General features: G+C 41.0%; 3 protein-coding genes across 4 annotated transcripts in view; 2 read left to right on the top strand and 1 right to left on the bottom strand.

Annotated features, from left to right (window-relative positions):
- Window positions 1-2,339, top strand: part of LOC102295734 (cyclic AMP-responsive element-binding protein 1) — an 8,697-nt gene extending 6,358 nt beyond the window's left edge. For both annotated transcript variants that reach the window (XM_005920205.3, XM_014332988.2), the window contains exons 6-8: window positions 257-430; window positions 541-694; window positions 793-2,339. In XM_005920205.3, coding sequence (XP_005920267.1) covers window positions 257-430; window positions 541-694; window positions 793-937 — 473 coding nt within the window. In that variant the 3' untranslated portion in view covers window positions 938-2,339. The remainder of the gene's footprint in view (window positions 1-256; window positions 431-540; window positions 695-792) is intronic.
- Window positions 2,340-2,635: 296 nt separating this feature from the next.
- mettl21a (methyltransferase 21A, HSPA lysine) lies at window positions 2,636-5,205 on the bottom strand. The gene is made up of 3 exons (XM_005920204.3): window positions 4,297-5,205; window positions 4,090-4,201; window positions 2,636-3,079 (listed from the first exon to the last, which is right to left on the bottom strand). Exons 1-3 carry the CDS (start codon window positions 4,441-4,443, stop codon window positions 2,682-2,684), a joined length of 657 nt encoding a protein of 218 aa, XP_005920266.1. The 5' UTR covers window positions 4,444-5,205; the 3' UTR covers window positions 2,636-2,681.
- Window positions 5,206-5,606: 401 nt separating this feature from the next.
- Window positions 5,607-13,050, top strand: LOC102296244 (cyclin-Y-like protein 1). Its single transcript, XM_005920207.2, has 10 exons — window positions 5,607-6,561; window positions 6,768-6,842; window positions 6,932-6,966; window positions 7,112-7,212; window positions 8,222-8,257; window positions 10,267-10,318; window positions 10,400-10,519; window positions 10,625-10,791; window positions 11,715-11,877; window positions 12,058-13,050. Exons 1-10 carry the CDS (start codon window positions 6,402-6,404, stop codon window positions 12,172-12,174), a joined length of 1,026 nt encoding a protein of 341 aa, XP_005920269.1. The 5' UTR covers window positions 5,607-6,401; the 3' UTR covers window positions 12,175-13,050.
- The last annotated feature ends 2,085 nt before the right edge of the window (window positions 13,051-15,135 follow it).

The following is a 15,135-nucleotide window of genomic DNA, read 5'->3' on the forward strand; positions in this document are numbered from 1 at the left end:
TATGTACAATATATAATAGTATATGCATTTCTGGATGTGTATACTAAATATTTTTCTGTGTGTGTGTGTGTGTGTGTGTGTGTGTGTGTGTGTGTACACATATTTTACAAATTAAATAGAGTAAACAATAAATATATAAAAATATACAGAGTTGAGACATGCGATGATCCAGTAATGTTTACAGTATTGGATGGAGGAGAACAACACAGAAAGCAATTGGTTAAAAGTCCTAATGCACAATTTTATTCTTCTGCAGTTGCCATTACCCAGGGTGGAGCCATTCAGCTGGCCAATAATGGCACGGATGGCCTGCAGACGCTCACCATGGCCAACACTGCTGCAGCCCAGCCTGGTGCCACCATCCTGCAGTATGCTCAGACCAGTGACGGGCAGCAGATCCTCGTGCCCAGTAACCAGGTGGTCGTGCAAGGTGGGAAAATGGTTTCCACAGTGTTTAGAAGTGAAGTTCCACAAAACCTACACGATTTGTAAAGCTTTGCTGAATGAAGCACTGACTGTTTGTCTATCTTTGTTCACCAGCTGCTTCTGGTGATGTCCAGGCCTATCAAATCCGCACAGCCCCCACCAGCACCATCACTCCTGGGGTGGTCATGGCAACTCCACCCACAATCAGCGGATCAGGAGCCACTGAGGAAGTCACACGCAAACGGGAGGTCCGACTGATGAAAAACAGGTATGGCGAGGTTAATTAGTAACTCGTACTCAATTGCTTCTGTAGGTGTCAAGCTGATGTGCTGTACCTTCATGTACCCGCATCCTCTTGTCTCACAGGGAGGCAGCCCGCGAGTGCCGTCGGAAGAAGAAAGAGTACGTGAAGTGTCTGGAGAACCGCGTGGCCGTGCTGGAAAACCAGAACAAAACCCTCATCGAGGAACTGAAAGCCCTCAAAGACTTGTACTGCCACAAATCAGAGTAGAATACACCTGCCGGTGGCTTGACAGGTGATCCCCAGCACTTGTGTACAGAGACTCAGCACAGAGCCATGCATCTGGATGCGCCCTCCTCTTTTCTACTCTTCTGCTTTCTTTTTAAAAACTGCTGAAAAATGTGTGAACGTGACTCACCAGGTATAAAAAAACAAAACAAAAGCCCCATCCCACTTTGGTAAATTGAAACCTTGTCCCATTTAGGCAATTTAAAACCCCCATCCCATTTGAGCAATTTGAAATCAACCACCAGTTTTCCCCCATTAAAAGGATGAGGCGGTGCTCACAGTGAACGTGGAGGAGACTGCAACTTAAACAGGGTCTGCGTGGCAAGGTGACAGAGCAGGGAAACTAGCTGTTCTCGCCAAGGACACCACCGAAGGGAAGCATTCCAGTCACTGGTGCCCGGACTACCCGGGCAACATCACCAGCAATGGGGGAACTGACCGCAAGCACCACCGATAATGATGATGGAACTTTTTTCTTTTCTTTTCCCTTTCGGAGAGTATAACTTCACGTGAAACATTTCTATCTGTAACTTTCGAATTAACATCTGTTACTTATTAATGCTTATACTTATAGGTGGCCTGTGTCTTGGACGTTTTTATCTTTTAAGATGTGTGTTTTGGTTTGTTCTGAATTAGATTGTGCTTCTACAATGCCATGTTCCTTTTTTCTTTGTTTTACCCAAGTATATTTTTGCTTTTATACAACGTGAACAAAAAAAACTAACCATTTAGTTGTAAAATGGTTTTTTTCATGTTAACTGCAGCACAGTGAGGAGATGGTAAAAGTTGGGCAGCAGTGAAGTTGGGGGGGGGGGGGAGACTTTTTGTCTTCATTTTTTTTAAAGCTTCAGAGACATTAAGTGGAAAATTGCGGAATGGTGTCCTGTTAATTACCAGATTTTGGTGGTAAAAACAAACAAAGGCAAAATAGGCCTTCGACAGTACAGGAAGTGGGAATAACGGATAAATAAGCTGCTGCACGTTTATCAGAGATTATATACTGTAAGCAAAACCTTTTTCTTTTTTCTCTCTCTCCATAGACTCATGGATTATTTTTGAACAATAACCAAAAACTTAATGAGCCTTACTTGTTATGCAATGAAAGAGTTTTTAAGCAGAATTCAGAGACAAGTGGATAAAGCACTGGAATCATGGAATTACATCAGAGGGGGGAAATTTGCCATACCGGGCCCCTCTGAGGCCTCGGTCGCCGTCTCTTAATTCTGTTTATAGTAATATGAGCTAGCATGTGCACTTTCTTTGCATTTACAATCCTTCAGCATTTCACCGCTTTCTGGGTAAATCTACCACTCATCTGCAGTTAATCAAATGTTGTTGCATCAATGTGTTTGATCACTTCTTTTTTTTTTTTGTAAATGGAGCATCAAAGCTCACCAGATACAACTCAACTGCACCCACTTTGTGAAATGACTGTAAGATCAGGTGGTGTTGGTGGTTCTAAAAGAAAATATTTTTGTGATAATGGGATGCCATATTGTATTCTTTAGGTATTATGTATAGTCATGATATAGTATGCTTTTTATGTTGCTTCTCATTTATTTTTTTTGTATTCACTATTTCTAAATGTCAGCAACAACTTGTATAATAATACAGTGCATTACGTTAGAGCTATTCAGATATGACACTTTTGGCAGCTGTTAATAAATGTGTTTCTGGTAATCTGATTTTAAAACATTTTATTTCATATATTAAAACGAACAAATGGTCACAAGTCTCTCTTCCGTGTCAGTTTGCAAGCTTTGTATAGGTGTATGTCTCTTTGTTTGTCGTAGTGGACTTCTTCGACGGTGAAGTGCTGCTTAAGCATGCCTAGGAAGTTCGTGTCTCGCTCATAGCGGAGCTTGCAGGCCAGTAACACCACAGTGGCGTCTGAGCTCAGGTGCTCCAGCGTTTCCAGCAGAGGCAAAAATGTGTCCTCCAGGTAAATGATATCCGCACCCAGAACCACATCAAACCCTCCAGCTGGGTATCGCTCGAGGCCCTCGCCCCAGGTCAACTCAGAGACCACCACTGATTGTTGGGAATCTGGGGGCAGGTTTGCTTTCACGTTAGCAGAGAGGAAGTCCAGCGCAGGCTCTCTGTCAGTGATGGTCACTCTGGCACCTAGGGAAGGGTTAGAGTAGGACTATCACAGCTTTCCTTGTTCACCCGCCACACTCTCAAGGGTTTTTGATAGTGCTATGAGATACTGCAAATTTTGGTATCGGTCTGATACACAGTAAATACAGGGCCAGTATTGCTGATATCAATATGGATACTTTAAACCTATGAAGGGAGATTATGTAGCGGAGAGTAGTGTGTCATGATGAATCCTGAACAAATTTTAATGACCACAAAATCAATTTGATTTTAATTTTCCACAATAATGAGTTAACACAACAAAAAACACCTTCAGTTTTTGGATAAAGGTGGGCAGATTAATCCAAATATCGATGGTATTAATATCCTTCAATACTAGCCCAATAGGATCGATACATACTGTGACGTCTCTGTGATAATAGCCTGTTGCAGCACATTTAAACAACTGAAGCTGACCTACAGTGTTTTAACACATGCATATTTAAATTCAAGGTCTCCAAAAAACACAGTTTCAAAATACACAAACTGCTGAAAGGTGTGTTTTTTGTGTTAACTCATTATTGTGGAAAGCAAAAATTTCAGTGATTTAGTGATCATTAAAATGTGATCAGAATTTACTAATTGATGACAATTTATCATAAATAATGACACTGCTCTGACCTTTATATGCTGCCTCCACAGGTTAAAAGTGTCAGCATTGGTGTCTTCAGCATTGGCCCTGTATTTATTTGGTATCACACACACGACTAGTTTTGGAGACAAGGAATCCAAATGAGCCTGTCTCTAAAGCACCTTGGGTCAACTTCTGTTGTTTTAATGTGTTATATATGTGTGTATATTTTTCATTATTTTATATTAATTATTTAACACAGTTCTTTTGTGTACATACTGAACTTAAAGGTTTGAAACCAAAGTGCTGATCCTTTTGGGCTAGTATCGATCTGATACCAATAGCAGCATTGGTACTGATACTACTGATGTTTGGAGTGATCCGACCACCTCCAGTTTTTGGTGGTTAGTAATTATGCACTCACCTAGCAGAGCTGCTACAATGCCCACCAGACCAGTGCCAGCTCCCAATTCAATTGCTTTCTTCCCCTTTAGCTCCACTCTTCCCAGCTCCAAGTACATACACATGACCACCGCCTGGGCAGTAACACAAATGCAATAGTAATGTATAAATCTAATGAAACATGGAGGAATTATTGAAGCTAAGCACTGCTGCCACTGTTGTAACGTACCGCATCCCACACAACTGCCGCCACACCGAGCTTTTTCCAGTCCTGAGCGAGTCGGAGGTCGCGGTTGGCAAACCTAAACTGTGCTGATGAATTGTGGAGTTTGGAAAGCGCAGGCAATGGGTTTTCTACATAGGGAACGAGAGCCATGTTTGAAATAAATAAAACCACACTCGTTTACACATGCGCAGTGCGCTCCTCCTTCTTCTTCGACGCTTTCCCTCGGCTGGCTCATTGATTCGTTTCCGCCATCTTCTGGAGTTATTATATAGCTATTATTTAATTCGTTTGTTAAAGAATGTTCTTAGGGTATATGAACCAACTTTTAGCGTTGATAGTTGGCTTGTTTTCTTTAATAAATACTGAAGCGCGAGAGACCGATTCGCTTTCAGGCAACTGAAGAAGGCAACCCGTGTTGACGTCAACGAACAAATTTAGCCAATCACTTAACAGCCCAGCTAAAAGTGACCAATGGGAAAAGAGTAAGTCTTTGCGATGGGCGTGTCTGCAAGATTTTCTTAACGGGGTTGTGTTTTAGCTAGGAGGGGGCGTGGTCTGAAAAAAACCCCGCAGGTCTGTAAAGGTAGCAACACATAGCAGCGATGTAGCTTCCGGTGTACTGCAAATAAAGGGTTTTTGAGCTGCGTGAAGAGACTCACTCTGTGCTGAGAGTATAGACATAAGAAATAAAAAAGAAAAAAAAAAATACACATTTTCATCGAATATGAAAAGGCTGCACAGTGGTGGATATTTTCTTAGTAAGAACCTGCCACCAATGGCATCTATTGCAGCTACAGGTCCATGGCAGCTATCTATTGATAATACTGAAAATAACTGATGCACAAAAAATACTAAAACATCCCTTGGCTGAGTAAATTAGACAAAAATGAAAACCTAGTTGTTGAAAAGGTTGTTGAATTATTACATACATGGTGTTTTTGAGCAAAGATTTGGAAATAAATCTAAAATAAAAATAAATAGATAAAACAAGAGAAACGTATGAAAACTGTATTGAAATGTTGGGCTGTTGCTTAAATTATTTTAAGACTTATTATCTTTTATAGGTGTCTGTTAAGAAAGAGTGTTCAGCATTAACGTTTTTATTTATGTGAACAACAAATCAGTTTTCTTTTCACTAAGTTTTTTATTTTATTTTTAGTTCAACAGCTTACACTTTTATTTTAGGAAGATAGATTAAATAGTTTTAATAAATATTTTATTAGTTATTTTTATCTGTTCTTTTTTTTTTTTAGTTTCACACGTGGTCTTGGCGTTTCCACCAGCGGACATTTACTTTGAAAACCTTAAGCAGGAAATTACCTCTGAACTTACCTGCTACGGTCGCTTTGACATCTAAAGCTTGTGTCCCGCTAGTGCGACGAGATGAACGCCACCTCCGGCCACCGCTTTGATACCCGCTGGCCGTTCACTTTCCCCGTTTCCTCTAAAAACCCTTCCGGCTGGTGAATTCGCCCGGTGCTGTCGCTGAAAGGGCTGCAGCGGTGACACAGACTTGAGCCGCAGTGAAAATGGATTGAGTCACGCTGCTGGAGGAGCCAGCAGTGGATTGAGGTGCGGAAGCTAGCGTTAGCCGGCTAGCCATGGAGGGAGGCAGAGGAACGCCTGACTTCGTCTCATTAGACTGTTTTCCGTAAAATGACTTGGTAGCAGTTATTCTCAGCCCCAAACCATGCAGCCCACGCACGCAGTTCATATTAAAGTGCGCCATCCGTGGGTTGCGCACACACCCTGAATATGTCAGCCGTCCTGCACATACCGCAGATACTTACTTGGCTGTCCTTGCATAGATCCCGTTCTGCTCTGAAGCGAGATCGTTCACTTTGCAGCAAAAACACAAGGGCTGTGCTGGTCCACAACACGCACATTTTCAAATAATCCGAACACTTCCAGGTTGTGATTGAACCCGATCTCGCCAAGGCAGAGCAAAACTAGTGTTTTATGTATTTTTCCTAACAACCCCTTGTAAGGTTTGGCTTAAAGATCTTGCAGACCTTCCTGCAGCTTCAGAATTGCCAGACTAGCAGGTGGTCCCTCCTCAATTGTATGGAAAGCGGTGCTGGCTGTTGCAGGACTTTTGCAGGTCAGCGATGGGAGGTTCGGTGTCCTGCTGCATCTCTCCTGGAGAGAGCCCCAAGATCCACAGGAGAGAGGTGGAGCTGGAGGAGTGTCCCATCACCACTACTGAAGATGTGAGCGAGGACACTGGGACATACCTGCAGCACATCAGCGACAGGGAGCTTCCAGATGGTGTGTGAAGATTAGTTTGCTATTTTTGGAGATGTGATTGCATGCAGTGATGTTGTCCTGTCCTGGTGCGGGTTTACTGCAAGTGATTCAGTTTAAATGTTTTACATGCTTTAAGAGCTGTTTAGCATTAAATCAGCAGCAGCGTGGCAGCTCCTAGACAAACACTGTAGTCTTATATGAAGACTTCTAACACTTTCCTTCTACAGAGCTGGCCCAAGAGGCCAACCCATCCGACCACCCCAGAGCAAGCACTCTATTCCTCAACAAGTCTCAGACAGATGGTCAGTATTTCTCTGGTGCTTTAATACTTTACCCCATTCTCTTCTGAAACTCCTACATCTCTTTGATTTTGTTTTTTATCCAATTTCAGTCCGCGAGAAAAGGAAAAGCAACTACATGAATCACGTAAGTTACGGCTCTGCGTGTTCTTCGTGGGTCTTTTTGTTGCTGAAATGATTCACAGTCATACATCTCATTTCTCTGGGGTTGAATGTGTTTCTATAACCCGTTTTCCCCTTCATTCTGTCTCTAAACATGCTTTCGATGCCAGATGTCCCCGGGACTCCTTTCTAAAAAGTACAGCTCGTGTTCAACCATATTCCTCGATGACAGCACCGTCAGCCAGCCCAATCTCAAGAGCACTATTAAATGGTAAGTGACCGCCCTCACCTCAGTACTGCTGCAAGCGCAAGTACAAAAGAAGTTGGGACGCTGTGTAAAGTGTGAATAAAAAACAAGTTCAATGGTTTGCAAATTCCACAAACACAGTTTTGACTCACTTTAAAACATTTTAAACTTATCAGATGTTTATTTTGAATTTGATGGCAGCATCATGGCCACGTTTAACGCTGTGTAGCATCCCATCTTCTTTTAATAAAAGTGTGGAAACTAAAAAGAGAGCTTTGCTGGACATTTGGGAGAGGAATGATGTCCTGATATAAGATTCTAGCTGCTGCTTTCAGCTGGTGAAAAGTTCAGCATCTGGACTTCTTTACCAGGAAGTCATGCTCTTGTAATACATGCAGTATGTGGTTTAGCACTGTTTTACTGAAATATGCAAAAACCTCCTTGAAGAAGCTCTCTGCACGGCAGCATATCTTGCTCTAAAGCCTTCATATGCGTTTCAGCATTGATGATGCTTTTCCAGATGTCCAAGCTACCAATTCAGTAGGCACTGATAGATACTCCTGTTTTTAATGCAGTGCCACCTGAAGATCATAGGCACTGATTTTTAGCCTTGTCCTTTGTGCACAGATATTTCTTCCAGTTCTGTGAATTGTTTAATCTCACTATGTACTGAATATTATTAGATATTCAAAGTCTCCTCATCTGTGCATGAATTTGTTCCCCAATTTGTACATAGGCTTTTTTGAGATTACTAAACCTTGGCCCATCTTTACTTCTGAGAAACTCCGTCCCCTTTAAGATCCTCTTGTTATACACAATTATGTTACTGACATGTTGTCAGTCTACTGTTTAATTATTTGCAAAATGTTTCTGTTTGTTTGTCCTGAACTGCAGGTAACATTTAAAGTCACCAAATAGCTGCAGTTGAAAAGATCTAAATATCTATTTGTAAAGTAGAAGTAAAAATAAAAAGCTGTAAAAGGGAAAATCCAGCTCTAGTGTTTTATTCTTTGTTGATTTCTGTCTCTTGCAGTGTTGCACTGGCCATATACTACCACATAAAAAACAGGTAGGAAACGTCAGAAGTATTGTCTCTTGGTAGTGCAACGTTTTCTTCATTGTTGTAACCAGTACTTAGATATTTACAAACATTAGTCATCAAGTTTGTAAGAAAGACTGCTTTTAGTACTTAGGCTAATTTTTAATTACTTCATCTAAGTCCTATAGGAAATGCTACTTGCCTTGTTTTACTGCTAAATACATCATGCATGAATGACAGACGTATGCAGAAGGTGGATATCAACTTAAGTGCCAGATGGGTACAGCTTTTTAAGATCATCACTGGTAATGAGAGCCAGAGATTTTTAATTTTTATTAGTCCTTTATTTATCCAGGTAAAAAATCTCATTGAGATTAAAAATCTCATTTCCAAGAGAGACCTGGCAATTTAGCTCTGATTGACAAACAAACCAGAAGGTGGCTTGCGTCAGGTCAGAATTGCAAAAAAAATAAAATAATAAAAAGAGAGGTTGTGATTGCTTTTTTTTAAAAAAAAAATTAAGTTTTTTTCATCTCATGTCTGCACATAATAGGTTGAAAATTGAGTTCTCTGTTTGCATCATCTCAGTTTGAAATGCAATTTATTTGCATTTTAAATATAGTAACTGTCAAAACATGACTTTAAGGAAAGTAGGAGCTACTTTCCTTAAAGTCATGTTCTTGGAAGTGATCCAAGGATGCAACTTTGCCTAATTTAGGTCAAGTATGGTTTTTGAGTTTTATGGCCAGAGTCATAAAACTCTGACTTGACTTGGTGGTGGCAACTCAAAGAATAGATACAATGTGGTGAAGAAGTATTTGCCCTTTTCTGATTTCTTAGTTTTTTGCATATTGGTCAAACTTACATGTTACAGATCATCAAACTAATTTGAATAATAGACCAACATAGCCTGAGTAAATACAAACAAACAGTTTTTAAATGACTTTATTTATTAAGGCAAAAAAGTTGTCCAAGCCTACTTCGTCCTCATCCTGTGTGGAAAAAAGTAATTGGCCCCACTTGATCCACAGAACATGGATTGGATCCACAGTGAGAGCCATTATCCAAAAATGAAGAAAACTTGGAACAGTGGTGAACCCTCCCAGGAGTGACCGGCCTATCCAAATGACTCCAAGAGCACAGCGACAGTTTCACTTTTGGGTCACAAAAAACCTCAGAACAACATCTAAAGGCTGCTTTGCTGTTTCAGGACGACTTGCTGTAATTGATGGAACCATGAATTCTGTTCTCTAGCAGAAAATCCTGAAGGTGGATGTCCAACCACAAGTTCATGGCCTGAAGCTCAAGAGCACTTGGGTTATACAGCAGGACAATGATCAGAAACACCAGCGTGTTCACCTGTGAATGCGTCAAAAAAAAAAAAAAGAAAGGCTTTCAGCGGCTTAATCGAAATGCTGATTTAAATCAGATGGCGCTACTTTGGCGCAACCTTAAACAGGCCGTTCATGCTAGAAGACCCTCCAGTGTGACTGAATTAAAACAACTGTACAAAGAAAAGTGGAGCAAAATTCCTCCACAGTTCTCAGAAACACTTGATTCCCATTCTTTTGGCAAGAGTGACACAACCACTTACTAGGTTTAGGGGTCAATTCCTTTTTAACATAGGACCAGGTAGGTTTGTATTAACTTTTTTCATTTACCGTAAAAACTAGATGTTAAATGCACTTATTATCTTTAACATTAAAATTTGTTTGATTATCTGAAACATTTAAGTGTGACAAATACACAACAAAAAAAACTAAGAAATCAGGAAGGGGGCAAATATTTTTTCACAGCAGGTGGCCAAATTAGTTTTTTGGACATCAGTGAGTCAGATACTTAATAATATAGGAAACAAAATGTTTGTTAATTTGCACATCAATGGTTGTAATATACAAAGTATTTGTAGAACTCAACGAAAGATAAATAACTGTTGTGATATCTAACACCAAGAAACCCCAGTGAATAAGCAATGGTAGTTTCAAACCATGAGAAGTTACATATCACGTATATTTAACAGTGGCTTGTTGCATCTACAGAGATTCAAACCGCTCGCTGGATATATTCGACGAGAAGAAGCACCCACTGTCGGTGAGTTGAGGTGGTTGATTACACCAAGCAGTGATATTTGCTATATTAGTGGACCGCTGATGATGACCTTCTGCCCAACAGCGAGAAAAGGTTCCAGATGACTACTCTGTGGTTGACCCGGAACACAAACTCATCTACCGCTTCATAAGAACGCTCTTCAGCTCTGCTCAGCTCACCGCCGAGTGCGCCATCGTCACTCTGGTAAGTTCAAACATCCACCACACTGCAGAGAGTGTTGAATGATGCAAGTATTGAGAACTATCACCCTTTCTGCTTGTGTGAATGGATGGGTTCCTTCTACCTTAGGTGTATCTGGAAAGGCTGTTAACGTATGCTGAGATGGACATTTGTCCTTGTAACTGGAAGCGCATTGTTCTTGGTGCCATCTTACTGGCCTCCAAGGTCTGGGATGATCAGGCTGTGTGGAATGTCGATTACTGCCAGATCCTCAAAGATATCACCGTGGAGGACATGTAAGTATTACAGTAGTTTTTGTATAGCACTGCCAGATCTACAAAATGACCTCCAGCAGGCCACTCGTGTCAGTGTCTCTGACCAGACCATCATAAATAGACTTAATGAGGGTGGCCTGAGGGCCTGACATCCTCTAGTGGGCCCTGTGATCTCTGCCCGGCACTGTGAAGCCCGATTAGCATTTGCCATAGAGTACCAGAAATTAGCAGGTCCATTACTGGCGCCCTGTGCTTTTCACAGACGAGAGCAGGTTCCCCCTGAGCACGTGTGACAGATGTGAAAGGGTCTGGAGAAGCTGTGGAGAAAATTCTGCTGCCTGTAACATTGTTCAGCATGACTGGTTTGGTAGTGGGTCAGTGAGAGTCTGTGGAGGCATATCCATGGAGGAACGCACAGAGCCCTACAGGCTAGGCAACAACACCCTGACTACCATTAGGTATCCTTGGACCCATTGACAGACCCTACGCTGTTGCAGTGAGTACTGGGTTCCTCCTGGTGCACAACAGTGCCTCATGTGGCAAGAGTATGCAAGTAGTTCTTGGAGGTTAAAGGAATTGATACCATTGCCTGGCCCGCACATTCACTTGACTCCCTGTTTCATTTTCACTTTGAATTTAGCCCTCTGTAGGTTGATTATTTTAATTTCCATCATAGTGGCATTGTGGTTTTATTTTCTGAATACCAGTGCATAAGAGTATAGATATCCAGACGTGCTTTTTCCCCCCATTGAGATTGATGCATTTTCAAAGTGTTCCTTTAATTTTTTTAAGTAGCGTAGTTTCTAGTTCACACAGTGCAAACACACGGAAAGTGGGGACCACCTCCAAGAGTTCTAGGAAAGCCCTCAAAAGGTTCCTGCAGCCTGGAAAGGACCTTTTGTTTTTTAAAAAAAGCTCGTGAACCTTTCCAAACTGTTTTGCAGGAATGAGATGGAGCGTCACTTTTTGGAGCTGCTCCAGTTCAACATTAATGTCCCAGCCAGCGTCTACGCCAAGTACTACTTTGACCTGCGCTCACTGGCTGATGACAACAACCTCAGTTTCCCTCTGGAGCCACTCAGTACCAAGCGGGCCCAAAAACTCGAGGTGAGTAATTTTCCAGGGCTGATTTTATTTTGCAGTTTGGAAATGTATATATTCCGACTGCTGAACTGATAAAGTAAGTGTTGGTAGAACTTGTTATGCTGTGGCTGCTCTGCTTGTTCTGTCATAACAGTTTGAAACTTCTTCTGATTATTATTGTTTTTATCTTTCTCTTTTTTGTAGGCTATCTCCAGGCTATGTGAGGACAAGTATAAGGATTTGAGTAAATCGGCCATGAGAAGGTCTGTCAGTGCAGACAACCTAGTTGGGATCAAGACTGCACAGGCCGTACTCTCTTAAGTCTGTGACAGCCATCTATCATTGGAGCAGACTGCAAGATCTACAGGATATGATGCCACACATGCTGAGAGACATTTCCAAAGTAGATTGCATTAATATCAGCAGCTGATAAGTTTCATTACAAAAGCTTATGTGCTCATTTTGGAGAGGAACAAACGATTTACCGTAAAGTATCACTACAATATAATGAAATCAGTCTTTATGTGTTCATTACAAGGAACTTTGGCTAATTGCCTTTAAAGCATGGTGATATGGTGAAAAATATGTTGTATTTTAAAGGTGGATGTCTACAGCTGGAAGGAATCAGCATGAAAGCACTACCAGAAGCCACACATAACCTTTTTTTCCCGTCTTTTTTTTTTTTTTTACATCATCCAGTCTTTTGGGGAGTAGGATCTGGCTATGGCCATCTTCTTCCACCAAGCAAACTCCCTCTCCTATATTCAAATGATGACAGACTGTTTTGGAGCTACCCTGTGGTGTAGTTCTGCACATGGACAAAGAGTAGACTTTATTTTGCTTACTATGTAGGCCCCTATAGCTGTGAAATGTACAAGATTTTATTTAATTTAAATAAATTTCACTTGCTGTTTCAAATTCATGCTGTTTAAGTGGGAAAGTGTATCATGGTGGTTTTTTGTTTGTGGAAGATGTGAGCTCTCTCAAGTTGATCATTTCAGTGCACCTGTAGCACAGAGGTGGTGACGGTGCAGAGCTTGCCCACAGCTTTGAGTACCAAACATCGCATATTAGGTATAAGTTAATAGCGTAAGATATAAGGTCTTGTGTATAATATGTGGCAGCATGTAAGGAAAAAACAGAGTTTATACAGTAATAACCTGAAAGTCAATATTTGGTGGGACCACCTTTATTCTTCAGCACAGTCTGAACTCTCTTAGGCAGCTTTCTTTTCATGTCTTTAAGTCGTCTTCAGGAATAGTTCTCCAGGCTTCTTGAAGGACATTCAAAGCTCTTCTTTGGATGTTTCTGCCTTTTGTTCTGTTCTCTGTCAACATGATCCCACACTGCTTCAATAATGTTGAGGTCTGGGCTCAGGGAGGCCGATCCATGACTGATAGTGCTCCACTGTGTGATTCTCTATCCAAGTATGATTTTACTGCATTGGCATTTTGGTTTGGGATCATTGTTGTGCTGGAAAATGAAGCTTTTGCCAATCATGTTTTCCAGATGATATTGCATGGTGGATCAATATCTGATGGTACTTTGATAAATTATTAATTCAGAAATTTTGACAAGATCTGCAACACCACTGCTGACATGCAGCCCTGACAGAACCTCCACCGTGTTTCACAGATAGCTGTAGACACTCAGACAGCTGAAAGTCCGGAGGCATCTCTCAGGTCCTGTGTCAGGTCTTTGCTGGATTTCTTTCCTGTTTCTTAAGGACATGAATTTATATTCAGCTGCTGATAATGTTTAGTCCTGATACTTCAAATTTTCCTCAATTTTTTTTAAGAACACACTACACACCATGCTGGGATATAAAATACAATTTTATGTCAAACTTTGGCATTTTTCATAGCTTCAACTAAAGAAATGGAACAAATGTTTTCACAACACTGTTTTGAAGAAATGAGCATAGACTTGAGACTTTTGCTCGTGTTTGTACTGCTGTGCATCGTTCACCAAGAGAAGATGATGCATTTCTCTTGCCATAAAAATTTGGTTTGAAGGAATAAATATGATTTGTATAAAGCAATTCAGACACCCAAGACATCTGGCTAGCACGCGGGAGTCAAAAGTAAGGAGTTCCTTTGAACAAAAGCAAGAAAGAGAATCCGATGTGAACAAAAGATTGGTACTGATTAGTATCTGGCTGCTGGTTTCATGCACATACTGGCATCATCTTTCCAGAATGCATGCATGCCATCCATAATTTCTCTACCTGAGAAAATTGTACAGGTAAGGTCTTTTACCCTGGCAGGTGCCACTTCCCTTTAAACTGCCCCTCATATCAGACAGGCCACTTTGCTGTTGCAGGGCCTGGGTAGAGCACTGTCAACTGCTACGGTGGAATCAAGAAGCTACTTAGTGACTGCTTTTTCACCGTCTGGAAATTAAATCAACAGGTTTCTCAAGTGGTTTGGCCGTGCTACACCTTTTCAGAGTGACTGCGATTTAGAAACAGACCTTCAAACAGCTCAGTGATTCTGCTTTCCAAAGATTTTCTCACAGCTATAAAGGAAAGGCTACACAGTGAGACTGAGATTCAAGTAAATGTATAAAAAAAATAAGTGCACTCAGTCTTGACATTTAAACTTTATTTTTGAAATTAATTGTTTAATGACTGATATGCCAAATATCAAATTCTTTAATCTCCATTTGTGGTCATGGTGGAAATATCTTGGATTTGAACTGATGAGGGCAGAATCATTTAGGTCAGTCACATGACTTTGCCATCACCACTAAGCTCCTGTTTTGGACACCACAGAACCGAATGTCCCCACAAATTTCTGTTGTCTTGTTTATTCACTTTCTCTGAATTCCCAAGTGGGATATTTAATTAAAATATTTTAAGTTTTAGAACAACACAACTTGAACATGTCTAAAGCTTATGTTAATTGCAGACTTTATGTTAGGCATCTAATGGAAAATCCATAAAGTCCACTGACTTTGAGAGAACAGAACAGGAAATTCAAAAATAACTATATTGGCACCCTATGGGGGTTTTAGGGCTGCTTCTCTAAATACCAGCTGTCTTTGCTTCTGAAAGTGAGACAAGGATAGCAGTGAGAGAGAAGGATCTCTTCTCCGATCTGTTCACAATCACGCCTCATCTATAGTCTTCCCATCCCTGAACTGCATTTTAGCTCTTCAAACAGCTCTGTCTTTAATCCATCCAATATACTACGCATGGCTGTGATCAGTATGGTGGTACGCAGTGTTGGTCAAGTTACTTGAAAAAAGCAATCAGTAACAAATTACTGATTACTTCCCCCA

The sequence above is a fragment of the Haplochromis burtoni genome, unplaced genomic scaffold, assembly GCF_018398535.1.
Source record: "Haplochromis burtoni strain Fernald_Lab_line unplaced genomic scaffold, NCSU_Asbu1 Contig_38, whole genome shotgun sequence".
Lineage (NCBI taxonomy): Eukaryota > Metazoa > Chordata > Actinopteri > Cichliformes > Cichlidae > Haplochromis > Haplochromis burtoni.

Excerpts from the sequence above, each read along its gene's own strand:
- mettl21a (XM_005920204.3), bottom strand. The coding sequence starts at position 4,443 with ATGGCTCTCGTTCCCTATGTAGAAAACCCATTGCCTGCGCTTTCCAAA. Across the intron at positions 4,202-4,296 it reads CGGCAGTTGTGTGGGATGCG|GCGGTGGTCATGTGTATGTA; the intron begins GTACGTTACAAC and ends GTTACTGCCCAG. Across the intron at positions 3,080-4,089 it reads CATTGTAGCAGCTCTGCTAG|GTGCCAGAGTGACCATCACT; the intron begins GTGAGTGCATAA and ends ACCCTTCCCTAG.
- LOC102296244 (XM_005920207.2), top strand. The coding sequence starts at position 6,402 with ATGGGAGGTTCGGTGTCCTGCTGCATCTCTCCTGGAGAGAGCCCCAAG. Across the intron at positions 10,520-10,624 it reads AGTGCGCCATCGTCACTCTG|GTGTATCTGGAAAGGCTGTT; the intron begins GTAAGTTCAAAC and ends CTTCTACCTTAG. Across the intron at positions 10,792-11,714 it reads GATATCACCGTGGAGGACAT|GAATGAGATGGAGCGTCACT; the intron begins GTAAGTATTACA and ends ACTGTTTTGCAG.